A 24856-nucleotide genomic window follows, 5' to 3' on the forward strand; every position below is an offset into this window, starting at 1 on the left:
TTCGAACTCGAGGTATTTTGTTATGGTTAACACTAGTAAACGAACGAGCAATTACTAAGAATATCTGTACTAATCAGCTCAGAAAATGCTGTCTTCACAAAAACTGAGATATAACATTTTAAGGTAAACAAAAAAAGAAGAGACAACGTTATCGTTGTGAGCATGTTTTAAATATAGTGATTATGTTGCCGAAAAATCAAGTTGAAGAAATTATTCGTTCTGAGTGTAACACTTTTTATCTCAGCGAGTTTGTATTCCGTTTGGTGCGGTCCAAGTGTATAAACGCCTGGCGTGCTGTTGAAACACAGTATTAATTACAGTGAAATTATTGCTAATAGTGAATTCTTAAAGTCGCTCACCTGTGTCACTCGTAGTACCCAAGCCGTATTTACCTACAACGTTTCTTATATGGTTTTCATATTTTGTGAAGCCTCTCATGATTCTTCTTCCTCATCTAGAACTGTAGATGTGGGCATGGGCATGTCAATGTATGATGTGAAGATTAGTTGATCGTCCGATAAGTATTATTTTTATTATTCGGTTGTTGATTGGTAGGTATTCCCGAATGTATTTAGAGTAGTCTTTCTTAACAAGGAGTGCTACCCTATTGCGCTTAAGATTGGTGATGATCGTTTTTTTTCCCTCAATGTGAAATAAATGATGAGAAAGTGTATTTTTCATTTCGTAGAATATTGATTATTTATTAAATAAGGGGTTTTCTTTCGGTGGCTAACTCGGTAATCGGTAACTAAATCCTAGTCCAAATTAATTTTGACTCGCAAATAGTCATTGATCTAGCGAGCACGTTGGTTTGTCTCATTATATTTATTCAGTAGCGGATCTAGAAGTTTTTTTGGCGGAGGAGAATCAGAGCTCAGAGAAACGGAAATATGGTCTATAATCCTCATCCATATATGATATAGGTAATTTTAAAGTAAAAAAATTTATATATAGGTTATGATTATTACGGAAATAGTATTTCCGTAATAATCATAACCTGGTTTCCTATTCCTAGGGAAAAAATCCGTCTCTGTCATCAAACATTCAACATATGTACATCAAGCGGTTTCCAAACCCTAAAAAACATATATTTTTTTACTGGCTCCTTGTCAATGAACCTTTAAAATCACTCATAAGATAAATATGCTTCCCGCATGAAATCTGATAACAATTTTCAGAATTTATTCACAGTTTCCGAAAAATTACAGATAATGGCTGCAAATATTTTTTTACTGGTTACCGGTCAAAAAAGCCATTAAAATCACTGCCGAGATTAATACGTTGCATGCAAGCCTTTAAAAAAAAATTACTGGTTTAAATCAGTGACTCTCTTATATTAAAACTATCCATTTTGACTCTTGACCTGATGAAACCTGATCTTATTATATTTATTACATACATATCAATAAAATGGTTTCGAAGATCACTTGTTGAGAGACCATTAAAAACCTTGCTGAAATAATTTGTTTCGCCATGTTTTTACTAGTTATACTATTAGTGCCGAGATTATCAGTACATCAAAGTTAAAGGAAAAAACATATTTTTACTGGTTGACAACTAAGACATATCTTACATTTTGGCGGCTTACCTCATTATTTATATTAAACGCGTTTCAGTATTACACACCTACGAAATATTGTAAAATAACTGCAGAAAACGCCTTCTAAGTACTTCCAAATACTTTAAAAACCTAAATTTAACCTATAATAAAACACTGTTTCTACTGGTGATGGTGAAACTTTAAAATAACTGCCAGAATAAATATGTTATCTCATTTAAGCCTTTGAGATCTTCTATGTTCACTTATAGCATTAATTCCGTTTATTCTTTATTTCTTTATTGAAAGTCAGTTCCTCAAACAAAATTAGATACAAAAGTATACATAAACCTAAAAGTGAACAGCAAAACATTTGTAAACCTCTAAAGGTTTATGCAAAATATAGTAATATATGTATTTGTTAAAAATGTAGTTACTACTACATTTTTTAACAAAACGAAACTTTACTAACTACTACATTTTTTAACAAAAACTCTAAATAATATTCAAAAAAATTGTAAAAATATTTTACTCTTTAGGGCATTCGTTCGCTGGAGTCAGGCCGTACCCAGGTGTTCTACGGACCAGTGGCGGTTGTCTTGTAAGGGCACGATGAGCAAAAGCATTAAAAAACTTGCGAGGTTTATTGGGATCATGTATTGGCGCCATTATACCTTTAGGTACACGTTGCAATGGAGATGGGCTGCTACTGGTAGATGCCGCAGGAGTATGCTAAAAAACAATAAAATTGTTGTGATTGACTCGAAAAATTCTCGAAATGATTAATAAATAAATGGAAGCTATTATTAATTTAGATCTGTGTTTCTTTTAACCCATTATAAGAAAAAACAATTTTTTTTCTTACAAAAGTAAAAATCTTACTACGGTCCTATCGCGCTTCGCGGAAATTTATAAGAAATGTCACCGATATCCTCTTAGCCTTTATAGCCTTTGCATATGCGCCTTGTAATGCAGCTGGTTTGATGCGACAGGACCGTACTCCGCAAGGCTTTATTTCTGCTTTAGTTAGATCAAGAAAATAGAGAAAATAATGTCTATGTATAGAAATAGACATAATGTATGTCTATTAACAAAATAGATGGATAAGTAATCTCTTATTAAGATAATATAGTGGTGAGGAACTTGGAATATGACAATTCTCTTAAGAAAATTACTTAAAAATCTACAGTATTCACTTCCAGGATGGTGAGTAGCGAGTTTCTTCAAAATTAAATAACTATCTTTCAGTACTTAAAACACTAAATTTATATTAAACAAAATATTTAATACTTAAAAAGAATAAGATGTTCATGTTGCTCATTCTTACTAAGCTTTTCTGGTTACTTGTACTCTTCCTCAAATTCCTTCAAACGTACCGTTGTTAGAATTCGTTTTGGCCTGATTTCTGCTTGCTGGCCAAGGGAAACACTGCTGCCACAAATAAGATCGAATCTAATTCTGATTTTGTACATTCTTCTAACAGTTTATTGAAATGTTCTTTTCATTTTTCTCCTCTTCCTCAAGCGTCTTCAACAGCAACTCCATTCATTCATTTTCAGTCTACATCTTTACCGCATTCTACATAAACATATCCAGTAATTTAAGCTTTAATATATTTAATATAAAATATACGTTAAAACAAACCTAACTTGGAATTTGTCCAAGTCAACCGCTGTCAGAAACACACTCCCTTATTTAAAGCTGCCAAACTTTCTGACATATTTTTTATTAAATTCCATCTTTTTCTGACCAGTAGACTTTCACCTTGACTGTAAAATATTTGATCGTTATAACAAGTTATCAAACTGATTGAAACTGGTCAAGTCTTTTTGTTTTTAATGTCATTGTTCATATTCTTTTTGACAATTATCCTCGTTTTCTTGGGTGGCGTTGTTTTATTACAGTCTTTCTATGGCAACCACTAATTTACGAGCTTCTAGATACTTGTTACTTCCAAATGTACCGGAAGTAAATACACAGGAACACATTTCTTGATTAACAACTGTCAAACTTACCAAACTTCTTCTTTTCGGTCATTTTTCTTTCACTTGCTGTTTCTTTGTCTTTTTCTTGTTCCTTATTATTAATACTTCTGGTCTCTTTTTATAATTATTTTCATCTCGTCCTCTTCTCTGTTTCGTTCCCCTGATTCCTGCATATCCACTAAGTTAAGATTAATATATTTAATATAAAATATAACTTACAACAAACGTGATTTGGAACTGGTCCAAGTGAATACACGCTGTCAGAAATACACTCCCTTATTTACAATGTTTTCAAATTTTTCAATATTACATATATTATATAATACAAATTCGGAACTTCTTGCAAGCCTTAGCTGCAAAATATTTACTCGTAATAACAAATACCCAAACTAATTTCTTGTTTCCGATATCATTTCTCATATTCTTTTTGCGGTTATGTGTGATATTTGGTCTGGTTGTTCTCGGTTGCGTTGTCTTGTCACGTTCTTCATATTTCCTTTCTTTTTACCTTACCATTTTCTTTAAACCTTAGATGGCATTACCAAGATAATGGTGAATCATCGCATCCAGTAATTCACGGGCTTCTAAATACTTATTACTTCTGAGACCAAATTTGTACCGAAAGTAGGCACAAAAGGAACACATTTTTTTCTTAATAACTGCCAAACTGACCATATTTTCGGTCATATTTTTCATATTCTTTAAATCTTTCGTTCTTTTTCTTGTCCCTTATTATTGATACTTCTGGTCCCCTTTTTATGCTTATTTTCATCGCTGTCTGATTGTCATGACGTTTTTCTTGTTTCTTCTTTTTCTGTTCCAATGAACTTGAATTCCAATGAACTCTCTTGATATGTCTTTTAGTTTTTTTAATTATTTTTTAGGAGCCGACAGTTATTTATGTGAAAAACAAAAATTTAAATCCTCTAAAACCGGTTATAATACACATAAATTTAAACTGAAGGGGCTGGAATCCAATTTTAGTGAATCGAGGCATTAAGCTACACTTCATAAGGCTATTAAAAGTGCCATTATTAAAATTCTCATTTCAAATTTCGAAGTAATGGTTGTCCTTGACTTAAAAATATTATTTCCTAAATAATGTTAATAAATTATAGGCGTGAACCTCTTAGAAACACCCAGTTTAACTTTTTGAAGATATAAGAGAATTACTTTTCGGTCAGAATTCCTCTTAATAAAAATTTCAAATGACGTGTACTTATACAAAGGAAATATAGATTATAGGGTCCGCTTACAGTAACGTTCGTTCCTTCAATTATTATTGATTATTTGCTTCTATTGAATTATTCATTCACTTATTTCAGTTTGAATTATCGATCGCCCCTTGACCCCGGTCTATTCTTATTTCCCGTTTAATAATTCGTTGAGTCATTTTTTCCAAGTTACATTTGTTAGAATTCTAAATTAATTATCGTTTTTGGATTTACTTAACGTGTTTGTAGGTTATCAATAAGTGGATCATCAATTAGTCAAACGTATATAGACGTCAAATTTGTTTAAAAGTTATTTCACTTGATATTGATTAATTCGTAAATGAAGTTAGAGAAAATAAGCAGGAATATTAGAATTAAGGAAGCACACATATATTGACTTCTTCAAGAGTTGGATTTGTTGGGGGAAGTATTGAATAGCAGAATGGAATGTATGAGTAAACCGTTAATTGAAACTAAAATGAACAGATCTGGCGATCGTACTGGCCATTCTTAGCGCCTTGACGACTAATCCAATTCATCAACAACTTTATCTAAATAATTGCGGACATAATGCTTTATTGAAATACATATTCCGTATCATATTCTTTAACAGTAAATTTACTTGGTATATCTTTTTCAATGATCAGAGATCCTACGATGTAGTTTCCTAATATTCCTACCAATTGTTAGGATATAGAGAATAGATATCTCGAAAGATAAGGATTGGTGACTTTAATAGCCGAAGCGTTGCCTGTGTGTATTATTGATAAGGAAGAACGTACAAAAATTATATAAAAACAGCACAAGAAAGAATATGAAGCGTCTATGTCTGAATCCTTTAGAATTGATTTTTCAGTGAATCCACTTAGCAGACGGTAAACCGAACCACTCATAATTGAACAAATAACTGAATCAATCACACCACGAATTACTTGAAGAAGATCTGGAGTGAAGAGTATAATTCTACAAAATTATGATAGAAAGAGTTGAACGGCAGCACCATTTGTGTTAGTGAGAAACGTCCAGTTAATTGATGTAATTCAATTGTTCATTCCATAAATTAACGATCCACGCTCTAGAAATAGAAACTTCACCGATGCCAGCGAGTCTACTGTTCTTGCAATTTGCTTTTTTCTTATGCTGTTTTTATAGCTTGGGAGAAACCGAAAGAAATTAATACTTAAATGACTTGATGAGTTCCTACGGAAGTACCCGAAATGTTCGTTGGATATTTTTTTACTAAAGAAATTTATCATTTTTCACATGCAACTAAAATCCTTTCATAAGTTCTTAGAATATTTATAAAGTTTTGTAAGGCCTTCAACAGCATCAAAGTTTTTTCCAATTCATTGAAGAACTCAATAACTTAAAAACGGTTGTATTTACAAGGAAACTAATCTGCTTTCACAAGAAACTAAAATGTATAAAATAGTTATCATGGAACAGTTTAATAATAATCAAATAACCCAACTTTCCCATGATTCTGAGATTCAAATGGTCACCCTCCAATTTTGTTTGTCTTTATTCAAGGATAAACGATTAGCAGTTTAACGTGTGACCTTTAGAACATTTTAAGTACCTGTTATTCTTTAAACTATGATTATAAAATAGTAGTGTCATCTGCGAAGTGAAAAGTTCTTGGATGTCAAGACATGCTGGGTCATTTATACATAAAATAAGGCCAAGCAGGAAACTCTGTGGGAAGCCTTATAATAAGCTTCTAGTAAAATTCATAATTTTATTCGAACAAAAAGATTTAAACTACTTCGGAATAATTTCAATCACAGCTAAAGAGTTTCTTTCAGAAAGTCCTTCCAGAAAAGTAAAGATCTTTACGTAGAACTCTTATATGTATAGAAACATCTGGGGTCATCATATACTTTTATTAATTCGAGGTTTTAAATATGTGAGTTTCTCTGCTACTAAACATTAATTCAGAACATTTGCTTCAATAGAAATCTGGGGTTATTTCAATGCCCTATCTAAAGGCTCCAATCATCAATATTATTCAAGTTTCTTCTAATTTTAGTAGGTGCTCTCTCGCTTTTTGCTTCGCCTTAACTGTATAGATTCTTTGATAAGTAGGCATTTTAAATTACTTAATGAGATCTTTAGTAAGTCATGGTTTAGTTTAAATTTTTTTCAAGCAAAATGTTGATCAAAATGTTCAAAATAAGATTCAGTGAATTTAGATCAGTGGATTTCATTAAAATAATAAAATTTGATTTGCTGTACATTCGGCTAATTGCTATTTTTCTTAGTGCCCTTTTTTTGGAAGAGCTGGAGATAAAATCTGTTCACCACTGGAGAAAGCCTGAGAGAGTTACATGGATATCATAGAATGAATACAGTGTTCAGATGTTTCTCTGTTATCATGGCTGACTTACAGAAAAAAAAACGAGTTAAAAAAAGGGAAAATATACAATATTGTCTATTCGAATTTACGCCAAAGAGTAATAAATAATATTCTTTATTCGGATTTTTATTTTGCCAGATATTCGCAAAACCAGATAATAAATCTGGAAAACACGTAATCGATACCCTAACATGGAGGGAAACTGCTTCGGGGCGCGATATTTTTCTCTGTCAACATGGCGACCTCTGTCTTTGTGCTGTAAACCACTATTTAACGCCATTGCACTGCCAAGTTTACTTGGTAGGAATTGAAATGTAGATCGGGCAACTTGATATACTATTCATTGCGTCCATTTGTTAGTCAAATGCATGTTCGCTTTAACAAACGAAATATTGAAAACTCGGTTCGTATCTTATGGAAACAACAGCGCAGTTAGGACACATGCATTGCTATCTTTCCGATTGATCTATTCCTTAATTTGCATGAAAATGAATAATGCAATGTGACCTTTGTACATTATCTCAGATTTATTGCTTGTTGAAACATAAACACAAAGGAACAAAAAAAATTAACAAAAATATTAACATTTTAAGACCTACATAGTACGGTCCATTATAAAAATCCAATAATTTTGGTCACGCACGATTCAAGTCAATCCCTGTAGATAATTTCCACTTCAATATAAGTTGAAAATACACCCGCAGAAAGGGCGGTTACTAAGTTCGAACGCAAGTTCAAGTATCCTGATTGTATAAATCTTGCATTTATTGATTTTCTCCTAATTCCATTATACCATACCGAGTATATATAACTTATAAGTCATATAAATGTAGCACCACCTTCCAACTGAAAGTATCTTTTGTATCTGACTATCTGATATCTTAAAATAAATTGCTTTGAGGTCTGAACTAAAAAGAGCAAACTAACATCACTACGATACCTAAACTATTAGGTACCCCTCTAAGTTTTGCTTCGGAAGTACCTTGAGTGAAACTTGACAGAAAACTAACTGGTTGACAGAAACTCATATCGAAAAGAGAATACAGAAAGCATACATGCGATATGAGCAGTGTAGACGCACAATTAAAAGTTAAGTGAGTCAGTTCAGAGAGTTATCATAAGAATCCATAAATTAGATTAAGTTACAATTAATACGGCAACTATTTTTAAAAATTGGCACAGTTCATAACGAAAATCATAAGAACCAAACCAACTAGACCTTTGGAGATAAAGTTATATTTGACGCCCCATATTAATAACTCTTGGACAGATCAGGATTTGTTTCCTCGTCGACGTCATCGCCTTCGTTCATTTGTTGGGTTGGATGATGAGCTGAAGGAAGCTCTTCTCCTCGTTTAACAGAGGCGTAATAGGCCTACTGAGGCCTAAGTGCACTGTTATACCACCTTCTGCACGTTAAAAATCCAGAGACTAAGGTCTCAATTCCCCAAATTGAAAATAACTGTCACCTACACAGTTACCATGTAGTCCAGAAAGTTAACTATCTGTTGTACTATTTACAGTTTCAACAAAAACTAAAACATTTAATTGGCTGATGAATTTTTCCTAGACTTAGGCAATATTGAGTTACCTCCGTTATACTGTAACGAAATGGTAAACACCGAAAAACCAGCTGATACTCCCTCATTCCAGAATGACAGAATTAATACACCGCATAACGTCTCGACGGTTAGCGAAAATCTTCCGGAACAGCGTTCTGCCCAGTATATAAAGAGCCGTATCACCGATAGTTGTCAGTTCAGTGAAAAAAAGTTTAGAGTATTGGTGCGATTTAATCCAGACATAACTGTGAATAAATACAGTAAAAATTATTTCTAGTCGTCCTGAGTAATCGTGTTATCGTATTGTAAGTGTGTAAATAAATTAGTTGACTATACTCGATTGTTTTAATTCACATCTAACGAACTGGAAAAACGCTTCAATACTACAATCTCGTGAGCTGTTTCTGGAGATATAATATTTTCATTAAAGCCTGATCTAGAACTGAAGAACACCCGCGTTGATAGAGAACTTCTCTCAGATGAGTTTCTAATAATTAAGACATTTAATAGACCTAGAAACTAAAAAATCACTAATTTCCCTTACTACCCTTAATACTCCTCAAATAAACAAGCTTCGTGGTCCAGTATAAATCCAGGTTCTTATTTGAGTTTAGAGTCACGTAACATTATGGCAGATCCTCCGTGACATTATGGTCGATGTGCCGAGGTTTCGGACGAGACATCATGACAATAACTGAAAACCTAAGGGCACTTAAGTATTTCAGAGGTCGTTTTATCCCTTATGAACAAAAGCACTCCTGTCGTGCCACTGAGTTTTTTCGTTAGTTTGCCAGGCTAAAATGACATGACCGTTTTTTACTGCTCAGATAGCATACAAGAAAGGAGATTACTAAAATCGTTATCTGGTTTTTAATTTTAACTGGCCGACATATTGGCGTGTAAACTACCCCGATAATTTTTACGCTGCCTTAATTACACATAGGGCCTGGTTTACTTGCAGGTAGTAAAATATTTTATATGTTTTTATGGTAAACAATTGCCTTGACCCTTGTGATAAGATAGGGTTGCTGATATCATACTGTTTCAGAAACGTGCTACGAAACTTCTTAACCCCTCTAGGGTTATAAAAGTATTGCGATAAATATGAGAAGTGTTAAATTCATCATTTACTGATGTGGAACATATAAAAAATATTCTAATTATCCAAATAATTCTTATGACTTCAGAAATGCACACTAAAACTTTTTAAAGTAAGACATTTCATATGAGGCGAACCGCAAACCTCGACAAGCGCAAGGTATAGGAAAAGTATTTTAATTTACATGGCGTCACGTATTGTATTTCCTGTACCGAAGTGCCGATTCTATCTCCATTTTAAGCCCCAACGAAACTGTTCGATGTCGTTGAAATGAATTTAAATGATCGCATGATCGCATTGTGTTTTTACAATGAAGGGTATATATTTTAATGATAATTTCGTATCACTTCTTTATTCCTAATATTACTCGTTTGCATTACTATACCATAAAATATATGAAGAGTTTAGTGGCCTTTGTATTAACAGTTCGTAGTCCAAATAAGTACCTGCAAAAAACACTCGAAACTCTGCCTATGATTTTGCTAATGCATGGATATTTCGTCATCCAATAAAGAAATCGCCCAATGGTGTATATGATGCGATTTTGTTCACACCTGGTAAACTGAATATCACAAGCGTAAATTGATTCTAATCCTTACTAATATTACAGGGTGATTATGAATTTCATTCAATTAGAGGCATGAGTAGAAGGTTTAAACTAGCGTGTGATATTTAATAAAAAATAATGGATCAAATTACGTTGAAAAAATCATCAAAGAATAATCCTATATACTAGGCTCCAAGGGCTCAGAGCTGCATTAACTATGACCCCACTCACACATGCTTTCTGGTTGTTGAAAATTAGTTGGTGCGCACTTAAAAGTTTAGTTTTTTTATATCGGTATTTAGGTTTGTCAAAATGAAGTACTAAAAGCGAAGTAACTAATTATCTCTATGCTGTAACCACGAACTCAATAAATATACCTGGACTGCTAATGCATATGGCCACGATACCAAAAAATGACCACTACCTGGTGGCCGCCATTTTTATAGTGGTTGTGTCCTTTTGATGTTGGTCACTCTGAAGATTTTTAGTGTTGCCAACAAAAAATATATTAAATAACGGTAATGAAGTTGACGACGCTGACGTTTGACGTGTGAGTATAGCGGATTGCCCAGTTTTTGGCGATTTATAAACGACGCTTGGGTATATCGTCTGGAACAGGCGATGTATCTTCCTCCTTATTTAATACGTAAATAATGTATCACCATCTTTATTTAAAGGTATTTGGTTTACTGTTTCTCAAAACCGAATTACTTGATAGAATAATATATTTTTACTATATAAACCCTTGCTAATTACAAACCCTCACCAAATCATCTATATTTTGATTTTTATAGATCGTTGTACCTATTAATGTGGAAACACTGTACATGTAAGGAAAGTAAAACTCGTAATAGTAAAAATAGATAGAAAATAAAAGTGTTTTTAACTTAGTGAGTTTGTTAAGCAAATACAAGTAAAAATTTAAATGAAGATCATCATTTTCATGGTATTAGGATTTATAAGATTCAAGATTATCAGAATAATAAAACAAATATTTTAAAGTGCATGCATCTATTCCAAGTTGATTGAAACTTTGTCTCATTTTAGGTGAGGATTACTTTCTTGCATAAATTTTAACGAAATTCTTGAAGAAGTACAAGAAAAATCACAGATCTAATGCAACTATCTCAAATTCTTACCTATATGTAACTTTCTATTTTGTGTTTTTGTAAACATAACCTCTCAAAAACTTTAAGTGTTTTGTTTCCCTACAATTGGCACAACTAAAATTTATCAGAGTGACCATCATCGAAAGGACAAAATCACGCAAAATGGCGGCCCCCTAGTAGTGGTCATTTAGTTTTTATTGAATTGGCAGTCCAGGTATATTTATTAAGTTCGTGGTGTAACTCATTTTATGCTAGTCAAAATAGGAATTAAACCTAGAAAAATTATGAGGCATTCATTATATCTTACCACTGGCGTTGGCACAGACGGTACTACCGGATTTTTGATTCTAAATGCAGTCCCCGGCACGCTTGCTGGGGTAACCATAGACATGTTTGATATACTCTGATTGCCGAAAGTGTTAAAGGTGATATTTGCCTGTGACAGAGGCGTACTGCTCGACAAAGGACCTGAGGGTGGCTTGGGCGATGGAATCTCATGTCCATGTTGCTGAATATCGAGAAAAAAGATGATTTTACAACGCGTGCTTAACAGCTTTACGAACGCTTGGAAAAAGCCAAAAGCTGCTTTACTTAAACTTACTTTTAAGAGCTGTTTTAACTCCTCCACTTCCGTTTGTAGTTTCACGAGAATGTTGTGATAGTGCACGCATTGTTTCTTTGCACAATTATATTTTTTCATGACGGACTCTTCGTAGATACGCTTGTGCATCATTTGAAAGTTGTAGACCTGTGAATATCAATTATTATTAAGATTTTGTTATTTACGACTATACAAAATGTGAAGTCTCAACATTCAGGACATGATTTGAGACAATAGACTTACAACTTTTAAAAATAGAAAAGAAGATCGTATTCGTCAGGAAGAGGGTAAAACATAACATGGATATATCGGTTCAACATATATCGAAGCACAACATATAGTAGAAAAAGAGCATCTTAAATTCTCATCAATAGCCTGACTAACTAATGCAATCAGTGTGACTCCTTGTTTTCATCGGAATCTAAGAATGCATTTTTACCATCGGATATTTTATTAAGTTGAAAAAGCTTAAGATTAATAAAATACTGGATTCCCCACAAGATATTGGATTGTTAGTACTGATAATTATTTCTCTGCAGAAAATACTACAGCGTTTAGTTACAGGAATTTCCTAATCATTCATGATTGGCACCATTTTAGAGGATTATTATATTTTTGCAATGAAAACCACGTTTTTCATAAAGCAGTTTGTTTCTACGTACGTGATGATTCGAGGATGATTTGTTGAGCACTTTTCGACAATTAAAAAGACACTATTGGCTAATTTATTTTGTGTTTTATTGACAGAAAATTCTGTCATTTTGTAGGATATAACGCACCATTATTATAAGTGTCATAATTAGATTGTTATAAAAATATATATATATAAAAATATATTGCATGCTCTTGCAATTCAATATGCATTTCTTAAATTTTGTAGACTGTAGTTGTCATCTATGCTGGCTTTCTTTTTTAAATTGAAACTCTACTGAGGCCAAGAATCTGCTTAATAAACTAAATGCATTGAACTTTAACGAAGGAGATTAGAAACATCCAATTTTTTATTTACAGGAAACCTATAGATTATTAAAATCAACATATTTATCAACCATAGATTGACTTCATATAACCTAGGTAAACTCTGTCTTGGAATAAGAAGAGACTTGGATGAGCATATCAATGTAGAGGTATTACCAACATAACCTCACTAAATCCCATAGAGTAGGGAAATCAACAACCAGTAAAATATCATGACTGCATAGTATTTTAAAGGTTTAATCCTCGTAACTTACTTAGTCTGGTAAATACTAAATGATGAAATAAAGACCTTGGTATTTTATGACTTACCTTAAGAGATTGGTCCAAAATGGATGAAAAAGGGTAAAAGTACATCTGAGTTTGAAAATCCATCTTTGCTGATATCTCCATAGCGCGTGTACCTTTTTGGCACATTGTGCATTTCTTATGTCGCGCTAAAATTAAAAATAAAATAAATATATAAGATGGGAGGGCTGCAATTGTGATTTTTGATAACATATGTAGCAAGTGTGCCACTAAGACCAGACATTGAAAACTGTTATATACCTAAAAAACCGTCAATGTGATAACGTTGATTTTTTTAAAGTACGCAAGAGAAGATGCTCCAAATAATACGTAACGTTTCAGTAATATGTGAGGAACCAAAGAATTATATTTCAAGATCAAACAAGTATAACAGTTGAGCAGAAAAGTTACGAATTTGCAAAAAAAAGAGTGTCAGGTCTCTTGTGGCCTTTTTCTTTTGGCTTTTATGAATATTTTTGATATTTATTTTAAAACTCTAGGGATTCATAAATCGGTGACACGTTTGGCCGTCGATCGATCCTCGTAAAGTCTCAACGAATACGTCGGCGGCTTACCAATGTATTTTCTTTCTTAACATCATTAGATCCCCTTTTTCGGCATTTCTATTATATATATGTTTTAATATGTATAGTAACAAAAACCTACTAGACTAAAAGACTAACTAGACCTCCTTCAAAAAACGCTAAATCTTGCAGACCAGTTGGCAGTTTTAAACATTTAGTTTTTTCATCACCAAGTCAAAATGCTTATCTTTATCTATCGATTTTCAACTTATGGCTGACTATGACAAACATATTTGACCACAAGCTGATTAAACTGATTTTAACTTTCTAGAATTTGTTGAAGCTGCTTATTGATTTCTAACTTCTGATTGACATGATATACACATTTCGCCAAAAAAATTTCAAGTGGTAGCATCTTACCTGAGAATTTTCAATAAATATTTAAGGTACGAAGATCGAATAACTTATATGGAAAATACAATTTCATCTGGTCGCTTTGCTTTTAGGGTTTGGAAATTTTCAAGATTTATTTTTTTAATTCAGAAAAGTGGCACCTATCTGTTTTGGGAGTTACGGGTAGCACCAGCAATTCCCCAAAAATAAGTGGCTCAATAAATAGTCGGGATTCTTGTTGAGCATTGTTTCAATTTTGTCAAAATAAAATCAGTGAGTTTATTTGTACATGTACTGTGTTAAAATTCCTTATTTTCTAAGATTGACGTAGTGTAGTGTTGCTTCGTTTGTAACATTCGTGCCTTTATAATAATAAAGCATACCTTGGACTTTTTGATTCATAAATCCAATTGTTTGCAAAAAGATTTTTATACTTTTCATAAGACAGACTAAGATATAAGACAGATTTTTTGAATTTACTAATAAATTATAAATGGAGGAATAAATAATAAAATTTCTCTATAAGATAAAACTAATTGTTTGCAGATGTCAGAGTTAGAAAGAAATCTGAAGCAAAAAGACAGGAGCTAAATAGAACGCGTTGTCATAGTGGACAACTAGAAGAACAATGGCATGCTAGAGAACAGGAGTTACTAATTCAGCTAGAACATGCAAGAGTAAAAGAGGAATGACTGGAAGATCAAAAACACAATCATGTGCTAAACGAGGCTAGTCCAATCCACTCCATAATATTTTTATTATACTACTATATTTGCAGGATTATTTTTTCCGTGAGATTCGAAAGGTTGTGCTTATCTAAATAAGTTTTGTATTTAATTTCCTTATATAATTGCCTATCATTGTACCTAAGAAATGATAAGATACACTAGATCTAGAAGATCACTTATATTACAGAAACATGTTTACAAATACTTCATGTATTTTTCAAGGCAATTGTAAGTTTAGAAACAGGTAGTCGGACTGGCATTGTCTTTATTTTCGTACAACATGACGTTTCGGTCGGTAAGTATCCGACCGTTATCAAGTGTAAACTAAAGCAATTTCCTATTCTGCAGGCTTATATATGATTGATGGGATCAATGAGGCGTGAAGAGAGCGTCTGCTAGAAGAGGTCTCGATATGTTGGAAACATCCACACTGGGTTGGCTGAAGACGCCCTGGTTTTGCGTTATGTACACAGCTTCCAGAAATTTCCTTTTTGCCAGTGTGATTCCTTCTTTAGGATTTTTGTTTCAGACCAGTGAATGTTATGGCCGTTTGTCCAAGCATGTTCAGCAATGCCCGATCTGGCTACTTCTCCAGTGGTCGTCCATTTGCGATGTTCCTTACTCCTAACTGCCAAAGGTCTTTTGGTTTCGCCAACATATGAGTTCCCACACTCACAAAGGGATCTGGTAGATGCAGTTTTTGGTGTCTGCTGTAGATTCTGGCTTTGTTTTGGAAACAGACCCTCTTATTGTATTGCCAGATCTAAAGGCGGTTTTTAGATTAAACTTCTTAGCAATTCGTCGGATTTTCTCGGATGTACCTTTTATATAGGGGATTGCGAGAAGCCCAGTTAGTTTATCCTCTTGCTTGGTTTCCTTCGCCATCGCCTTCTGGATAGTTTTTTGGGATAACCATTCTGCTGCAGATCTTTAGTAAGAAGTGCTACTTCCGCCTTAAAGTCGGCGTACTTATTGCAGATGGTTACAGCTCGGTTGTACAGAGACCTGATGATTCCAACTTTAGTCGAACCAGAGTGATTGGAATCAAAGTGTAGGTATTGTCCATATGTGGGTTTTCGATACACAGACGTTCTTATGATGCCATTTGTATTCTTGACAAGAACATCTAAGAATGGCAGCGTCGAATTTTTCTCCATGGTGAATTTGATGAAAACAAAGACAATGTCAGTCCGACAACCTCTTTCTACGTTACCATTGTCTACCACTTTCAAAAATCAATTGTAAGTTTGTTACCCATTTTTTTACAAAACGTATATAACTGACCATAGTGCAAAGTCTCTTAACTGCTAGAAAACCTTAGAATAGGGAAAAATCACTGTATATAGCTGTCGAAGTATGTATGATGAAAGTATTGGTCCTATATAAATTATATAAATTGACTATGTGATTGTCTATGAAGAGCAAGATTTGAAATTGATTTCTTTGATACATAATTGCTATATACCTGCCCTTCATAAGCTAATGGGCGTATCTGCAAAAACAGTGTTTTGAGATAATGAAGCTTTTGTATTTTTTAACGTGCCACCTATTACGATAAACTTCACTAAAATAAAAGAAATGGAGTTTATAGTAATTTTTTCTTAAAAAATCAGTGGCATTAATAAAAATTGCAACTTGTTTTTAGATTTTGAGTTATGGCAGATACGCCTATTTTCCTTAGCATCGTTTTACCATTTGCTGATTAAATTAAAAAATGTCTGAAGTATGAAATTTAATACATATAGAATAATGTTTGAATATTTTTATCAACTTATAAAAAGTGATTAAGTAATAAAAATACATTCGTTAAAATACAGTTTTATTGCCTCAAATTCAAAAAAATCTTACAAGATTCCAAATGATTCAACAAAAAAACTCATATGTCTTCTTCGTCTTCTTCTACCATTTCAGATTCTTCAGAAAAAACCGGTAACTTTTCCCAAAACGCAAGCCTAGTTCTCTGGAAATATTTTTTTTTGCACTTTGGCGTTTAAAAAATTTAACTCGACAAAATCGTCACAAAAGCTATATTTGTAAGTCAAAGTAAACTCCCCTCGTGAAAACTGGATGTGCACCATTTTATTTAGGTATGGTCGACTTGGTTTAATATTTTTAATTTTATATTGAGAGCTGTGGTCTAACCAATTGTAGAAATTATGATGTTGCATATTTATTACCAAAACTTTACAACTGTTTGCATTTTGTACACAGTCTTCAAAATCAGAAAAATCATAAACTTTTCCTTTTTTTTTAGGGACATCTCAACCTGGTGGTGGAATAAATCCGCCGACATGAAAGTGTGGCCGGGCTCAAAATATTTAATTTCCAGTTTTTCAAGGCTAATTTCATCTGAATTTACTATGCTGACAAAAAATGATAAAAGTGCCCAATTTTTATTTTGTGCTGAGCAATTATCAAGCCACATAATTATTATGTTTGTCATCCCTATGTCGTAAAAAAAATGAATAAAATGTGCTAATGATATCACTTTTTGAGCGTCCGGCCACACCTTCATGCCAAATAACTGCTATGGGCTTCCTGTTCTGTTGTTTAGTCCCCACTGGTACAAAAGATTCATTGAATGCTATGATTCTCCCCGTAAATATTACTTCCTTCAAGGATTCATATCTTGGAAGAACCAACTCAATTAACGCCACCAAAATGATTTGACTGTGACAGCCTTACTGACAGCCGTTAATAGTAACACATTTAATACTTTATAGTATCAGAGGCGGAGCATTTATGCCACATTTAAAGTATTTGCATTTTCGTAACTACAAAAGGGTTGCTAAATGCTACGCTAAAAGGGCGAATGTGACAAAATGCATGTAGATATGCCCTTTTAGCGTAAAAATTGTTGGATACGACCATTTGGCATAGTAGTATGTGTATGTATTGCAGATAGCTAATATTTTATTAGGATTTTAAAGTTAGATGGACAGCAGATACGCCTTTTAGCATTACAAATAAGGTATAATATACATTATGGGCTATCCAACAAACCTTTAACCCAATTTTCGATAAAATGTCAGATACGCCCTTTACGTTAAGCAGTGCAGATATAGTTTCTTGTAGGTTTATGGTACCACTAAGGGTACCTCTGGTGAGATAAGAAGCTGACATTTAACTGTCTATAGAGTTCCTTGCTTATCCAGCTTTGTTCCAATTCTGTAAAATATGTAATTTGTGATCAAGACCTCTATCATCGCCCTATAAGTTTGATGGCAAGAAAGTGCGCAAGAATCAGCGCAGCAATACATAAACGAGATCTTTAACATTTTCATGGACATACAAACATAACCTAAGATCTTAAATATTATGCTAATAACGGTAAGACGATAAAAGAGTAGTAAATTAAACTGGGAACCTAACTCAAATTACGAGACACTGGCGCATTATTTGAGTGTCACACCAAAGGTTCCAACCATAGGACTATGCGGGAACCTAACGTAGCGTAACACTTGCGCTGTACTGCGATATTCCTTGAGAAATTTTCTAGTATTTTCACCCAAAGTTCCATCCTACAGGTGCTACAGAAGGTTTGTAGGAGAGGCTTAATAATTTGGCGCTTGCACAGGTATAAAAGTCACGTTTGTAGTATACATATATCGTGTAAAATTAGCAAAATAAGATAATGTAATATGTATTTAAATATTTCAATTAAGGAAACCGTGTTCTGTTTAGGTTAAAAATTAAAGAACTAAAAAAGCGCAACTTGTACTTACTGACAGCGCGGATGCACTTTTCACAAAAGATATGGCCACATTCGGTTAAATAAAACTTTATTCTGCCAAATGGTAATGAACAGGAATTGCAAAATACAAAAGTCATCGCAAACTATTAAAGACGTTTTGCAAAATTACTTCTTACTTAAGGAATAACTTTTAGTTTATAAGATGTAACAGGTTTGTTGTCACTTAAAAAATAATGACAACTCAATACTGGTGGCGCTAGCTGGGCGGTGAAAAGTGAGGCTAATCCAAAATTGAAGAAGGAAACTGTTTTTAATGCGCAACGTGTGTAAATCTGGAAATTCAGCAAAACGGAAATCGTTTGGTCATTTCTAACGATTATAGGTTTTCAGTAAGAAAGACAAAAATGAACCGATACCAACGTCACGTGTCTCAACACGGTTATAAGTATAACCGCTTGGAATCGGTTATGGTGTAAACTATTAGAAACCAAGCTGCTTATATTTAACTACATGGACAAACTGTATGCTTTGGCAACGACGCATACTTAATTTGTGCTTCTGATAAGAGAAAGTGTGGTTATGTAAAGGTCATATAATAAAGTTGGGTTATATTTTTGTTTTTATTTTTGATAAGTTTGTTCCTTTAACTAAAAATAGTATCAAAAATTAAGAAAAAAATTATTAACAATGATGTTAAGACCCTATATAAAACTAGGAACTCTATTCGGTCTCAATAAAACTCTATTCAGTGGTACTTATAGTGTACTTTTTTCACAAAAATACCTAACCCAAAGAACACTATTAACAAATGCACCAGTTGCATCAAAGCCTTTATTCAAAAATACACCAAAGATTCCTCAAAATTCACAAAGCTTTCTAATCTTAAGAAACGCCAGTAACACATCTAAGCGGAAAGGGCAAAATGAAAGTGAATCAGAATCAAGCACATCTGAAAATGAGGATATTCAAGACAAAAACACCAAAGTTTTGAAAATATCTGTGAACTCCTTGCGAATAGATGCAATTTTGAGAAGTGCACTTGGGTTAGCTAGAAATAAAATTGAAATGGCCTTTTATGAGAACAGGATCAGAGTTAATGGTCAGAAGATTTCAAAAAAGAGTGCCACCGTACAAGAGGGAGATGAAGTGGATTTAATTAAAGGACCTGATTTGAAGAATCCCAACTTTATTTATGTTGCAAGAGTAGAAGTGTTATCAGTTAAAGCGGGCGAAGAAAGTATTTCAGTTAAAGTTAAAAGGTGTAAATCCCTTTTAGTCGATGCATATGAGTGATAGGTAATTCATAATCTACAAATTTATCTTCAAGAGGATTCCCAAAGGGTGCTCTTTTAGGGTCAAGAACTGAAGACAATATTTCATTTAAATGCTAATGTTACCGAATTAAGAAAATATTTTGTTACTTTGTTTAAAAATTTCAATGTTAACTTTAATCAACAATTTAAAGGTTATTAAAAAGAAATTTATTGTCTTTTTTTTAAGTAGTTGAATTTTTAAACCTCTTTATGAACCGAGGCTGTTCATCAGAATTGACTCTCTGGGGCTAATTGAATTCTAACATGATCTTTTCATTCTGTAAAAAAATATTAGAGGGTGATTTACAACTTACAAAGATTAAAATCTAGAATCCTTATAGAATAAAATGTTAAAGCTAAAAGAAATTAACAGCATTTCATAATAATAAATACAAAAAAATTTCTTTATTTTTACCTCTGAAAACGGAAGCAGTAAGCAGCTTTCATTTAAACAAAGGATTAAAAAAAATAATAAACAATTCCAAATCATTCACCAACATTTTATTTATTTCAATATATGGCAGGGCCAATTGCTAAAAATAATATTAGATAATATGAAAAATAATAATAGAATTAAATTTTAAAAAAATTATCAAGATAAAACCTCGACAGCCTAAATCAGAACAAATAATCATTAACAAAGCTAAAAACTTCACAAAAAAATAACTTAACGCTATACAAGAAATGTACTTACTGTTAAATCTGAATGACCTTAAGCCACTGGAAAATGGATCCAAACTATTTTCATTAAAGAAATGCCAAGTCCTATGGAGTGGAAAAAAAAAACCAATAGTTGCCTGAATGAAAAGGTAATCAGAACATTGTGGGCGTTAATTCTTCTTTGACAGGTGTTAAAAGGAATTACTTCCAAGATAATAGGACAATGATATAAATAAACCATTCAAGATCTCAAGAAATGTTAAAGCATCAGAATGATGCCTTCTGATTTGTGATGAAGATTAGGGATATCAAACTGGATACTGATAGCATTATAGTCAATGTAATAATTACTTTTAGCTTCGTTTTTTTTTTCATTTGTTTCAGGACCTTTCTTAGTTCGCTTCTGTTTACTTCTGGTATATCTTCCGATCCAACGTTCCGAATTTCTTGTCAGGCGATGTTTGGTTTAGGCAGGGTTGATGTATACAAGTCCTTGTAGAAGTCTTGAATGACATTTATTACACCTTGTCTATCTGTAACCTTTTCCCCATTTTTATTTTTTATTTTAAAAAGTGTTTTCCTTCCTCCAGACATATTTGACCTGAGTACTTTCATGTTTGAGTTTTTTTCAATAGCTCTTTCTATTAGCTGATTGTTATGAGATCTAAGGTCTTTTCGACATTCTTTGTTTATTGTTTTACATATCTCCCTGTATTCATTTGAGTCTCTGGCCGTTCTTTTCCTTTGGTCTATTAGCTTCAGTGTGTTTAGGCTTAGTTTGGATGGTTTTTTTACTTTGTACCTACAGCAAATTTTCTTTGTTGCTACCTTGATACTGCTCGTTATGGTTGTTGATAGCTCGTCCAGTTCCATTTTCTTCAGATAATTTAAGTTGTGCAGTTTGGCTTCGAGAATAGTTTGGTATTCGTCTACCTTTGACATCAATGTTTCAGTGGTTGGATAGTTTCCTTTTTGAACCATCTTTTTCCTTTTAGCTTTAGTGTTGATTAGCAATCTTGCCTGTATCGAAAGAGTTTAAGACAGACACATCTTGGCATATGTCTCGTCTGTTGGAAATTATATAGTCTATTTCGTTTTTTATTTGTCCGTCCGGGCTTCTCCAAGTCCACTTTCTCTGGGTGGGTTCTTTGTAAAAGGTGTTCAAACAGTATAGATTTTGGTTTTGGAGGTATTCTAGTAGCATTTCTCCTCTGTCGTTTCGGTTTCCTATACTATATGATCATATATTTGGTGGATCGTCTTCGTTTTTCCAGCCGATTTTCGCGTTAAAATCTCCCATAATGTTTTGAAACTTGGCGTTTTTCGACCTTTGAGCTGTCTCGATGTCTTCATAAAATTGTTCGACTTCTTGGTCTGGAGAGGAGCTTGTAGGGGCGTATACTTGGATTACTTGTATGGAGCATCTTTTATTGATCTTTAATATAATGTATATTACTCTGTTTGAAGCAGCCTCCGTTTTAGTGACTAGGTGTTTTAGTTTTTTGTTAATCATGATCGCCACTCCACCAATATGTGAGTTTGTGTTAGCGTTCTTCTGATATAATAGGTGTCCAGACGTAAGGGTGGTCACACTCTCTCCTTGACGTCTAGTTTCACTTAGGCCAATTATATCCCATTTGATATGCTCTAGTTCGTTTTCCAGGATCTCAAGGTGTTCCTTTGATCTCATAGTGCGGGTGTTATACGTAGCAATTTTGATTTCGATCTTTGAAGCGGGGCTGATGTTTGGATTTGTTGAGTTTTTGCCTCCCCCAGAATCCATGAGGCGGCCTGACTTATCAGTGCAAGATTCTGAGTTTTTCACTCTACTCGCCTGGGGTATATCTGTTTTAGAACTCAACATTGGAAGGGTTTTGGCATTAAAAGGCCACGCTTGCCTAGCGGGTTGGCCAGTGTTGGTTTCAGTCGCCCACTTTGGGTCAGACGCTGTTTTGGGTCGCTCCTCTGGAGTCAGACACCCACACCTGTTTGGTCCGCGGGAGGTATTTGATTTCCTTCCTACCACCCATATCTGGAAGGCATTCCCCTATCCGCCACCTGGGGACGCGCCCTCTAGGGGTTACAAGTTTGCCCATTTCCCCGAGGGAAAAAAAAATAGGAAAGCACCTGGAGAAGACCACGTTACCGCTGAGATGCTAAAAATGGGAGGAGCAGCGCTTGAGCATGCCCTTTGTCTCCTTTTAAACAAATGTATTAGCGAAGAGAAAATACCGGAATCTTGGCAAAATGCCGAGGTTGTTTTAATCTTCAAAAAAGGGGACAACACCAATATTGCAAACTATCGACCGATCAGTCTTCTTTCACACTTGTACAAGCTTCTCACAAAAGTTTTGACCAACCGGCTGACAAATAAACTTGACTTCTATCAACCAGTCGAGCAAGCAGGATTCAGGAAGGAATTTAGTACAAATGACCATCTACAAACCGTCCGTGCTCTAATAGAGAAATGCCCCGAGTATAACATAACTCTGCACATGGCGTTCGTCGATTACGAGAAGGCGTTCGATTCTGTCGAGACCTGGGCTGTCCTGAACGCAGTGGACGAGGCAAGAATTGACACAAGATACTCCAAACTTATAAAACACATCTACGACAAGGCAACACTACAAGTGACCATCAACGAGAAAGCATCAACAAATAAGATCAAGATAGAAAAGGGGGTCCGCCAAGGAGATACCATATCCCCTAAGCTCTTCACGATGGCACTGGAAAGCTCGTTTAAAAAGCTGCCATGGGGAAATAAAGGTATCAACGTAGATGGAGCTCGACTAAGTCACCTTCGATTTGCTGATGATATTGTTGTCATTAGTGATGACATCAACGAGCTAAAAGATATGTTGGAAGAACTGCAAGAAACATCAAAACAAATCGGACTCAAGATGAATCTAATCAAAACCAAATTAATGACCAACGAACAAGCAGTAATAACTATAGAAGGCCACGCTCTCGAAAACGTCGAGGAATACATATACCTGGGCCACGCTGTCAGACTGGGAAAACAAAACCAAACAGCCGAAATATCCCGGAGAACAAGACTTAGCTGGGCAGCATTCGGAAGACTAGGATACATTTTAAAATCCCAAAGCGTCCCAATTAATCTTAAGCGGAAATTCTACGAGGCTTGAATATTACCCGTTACAACGTATGGACTCGAGACGATGACACTGACAAAGAGGAGCGCAGAAAGACTCAGAACAACCCAGAGAGCCATGGAGCGCGCCATGCTGGGAACTAGCTTAAAAGACCACATTAGAAACAATGAGACTCGAAGAAGGACAAAGGTAACGGATGTTATGGGAAGAGTAGCCGAACTAAAATGGAGATGGGCAGGTCACGTTGCAAGGCAAGACCCATCTAGATGGACTAACAAAATCATGCAATGGCGCCCAAGAGCCACAAAAAGAAATGCGGGAAGACCACCAACGCGGTGGCGGGACGACATCCAACGAATAGCAGGGAGAAACTGGCTACAAACTGCTCTAAATAGACAAACATGGAAAGCACTGGAAGAGGCCTCTTGAATGTATTCAAGAGTGGATAGATACAGGCTAGAGAAAAAGATTAGCTTCATCTCTATAAGCAATAGGGATCTTAAGAATCTTCTCATCCAAGCTCAATATGACAATCATAATAATTATGATTGTCATATTCAATTACAAATGCATACACAAGCAAGAGAAGGAACCAAAGAGCAATAATGTATTTTCAAACAGTAATAACATGGACACTATTTCTAGTGATAAAATTAAGACTATGCATACTCCTGTTAATATTATCCAAAATGTGCAGTAAAAAAGTTAGCTTGGCATCAACTGATCTAAGTTCTAAATAATAATTTTATTAAAATGACCAAACAAAATACATACACACTTCTTTACATTCAGTTTCAGACTATTGCCATTACACCACTCAGCAATATTATTTAAATCCAGTTGAAGTTGTCAGTAATATATATAAGAAAATAAATAGATGCATGATTAAAATAATCATAAGCATGTAACAATACATAAATATAAAGCAAACAAACGCAAAAAAATATATAGTTTTTTAAACATTAGATTAGCATGTTTAACATAATACCAACTTTTTCAACCTTCCAAATAAATATTTATGTATGTATTTTACTTAAGCTATAGTAAGCTAAATTTCAAACCTGATTGAAAAGGTGTTTAAATAATGTTTTAAAACTGCAAAACCCTGTTTGAAACAGGGCAATGTGGTGTCTTTGTCTAAAAGTATTTTGTCTTGAA

The 24856-nt window shown here is 34.0% G+C and overlaps 3 protein-coding genes across 4 annotated transcripts in view; 2 read left to right on the forward strand and 1 right to left on the reverse strand.

Moving 5' to 3' along the window:
• LOC126748432 (CUGBP Elav-like family member 2) overlaps positions 1-2351 on the forward strand; it is an 870157-nt gene extending 867806 nt beyond the window's left edge. For both annotated transcript variants that reach the window (XR_007664709.1, XM_050457680.1), the window contains one exon: positions 2077-2351. The gene's annotated coding sequence lies outside the window, so the exon portion shown is untranslated. The remainder of the gene's footprint in view (positions 1-2076) is intronic.
• Positions 1667-18838, reverse strand: LOC126748433 (zip homologous protein 2-like). Its single transcript, XM_050457687.1, has 5 exons — positions 18644-18838; positions 13298-13422; positions 12011-12157; positions 11717-11917; positions 1667-2269 (listed from the first exon to the last, which is right to left on the reverse strand). The coding sequence occupies exons 1-5, from the start codon at positions 18747-18749 to the stop codon at positions 2066-2068; spliced, it is 783 nt and encodes a 260-aa protein (XP_050313644.1). The 5' UTR covers positions 18750-18838; the 3' UTR covers positions 1667-2065.
• A 365-nt stretch (positions 18839-19203) lies between these two features.
• On the forward strand, positions 19204-20101 carry LOC126748666 (mitochondrial transcription rescue factor 1). Its single transcript, XM_050458042.1, has one exon. The coding sequence runs from the start codon at positions 19300-19302 to the stop codon at positions 19903-19905; it is 606 nt and encodes a 201-aa protein (XP_050313999.1). The 5' UTR covers positions 19204-19299; the 3' UTR covers positions 19906-20101.
• The last annotated feature ends 4755 nt before the right edge of the window (positions 20102-24856 follow it).

Source organism: Anthonomus grandis, chromosome 22, assembly GCF_022605725.1.
Source record: "Anthonomus grandis grandis chromosome 22, icAntGran1.3, whole genome shotgun sequence".
NCBI classification, from domain to species: Eukaryota; Metazoa; Arthropoda; class Insecta; order Coleoptera; family Curculionidae; genus Anthonomus; species Anthonomus grandis.

Coding starts and splice junctions, on each gene's coding strand:
- LOC126748433 (XM_050457687.1), bottom strand. CDS start 18,749: ATGACTTTTGTATTTTGCAATTCCTGTTCATTACCATTTGGCAGAATA. Junction 12,158..13,297: donor TTTTGGACCAATCTCTTAAG/GTAAGTCATAAA, acceptor TGATATTCACAG/GTCTACAACTTTCAAATGAT. Junction 11,918..12,010: donor AGTTAAAACAGCTCTTAAAA/GTAAGTTTAAGT, acceptor CTCGATATTCAG/CAACATGGACATGAGATTCC.
- LOC126748666 (XM_050458042.1), top strand. CDS start 19,300: ATGATGTTAAGACCCTATATAAAACTAGGAACTCTATTCGGTCTCAAT.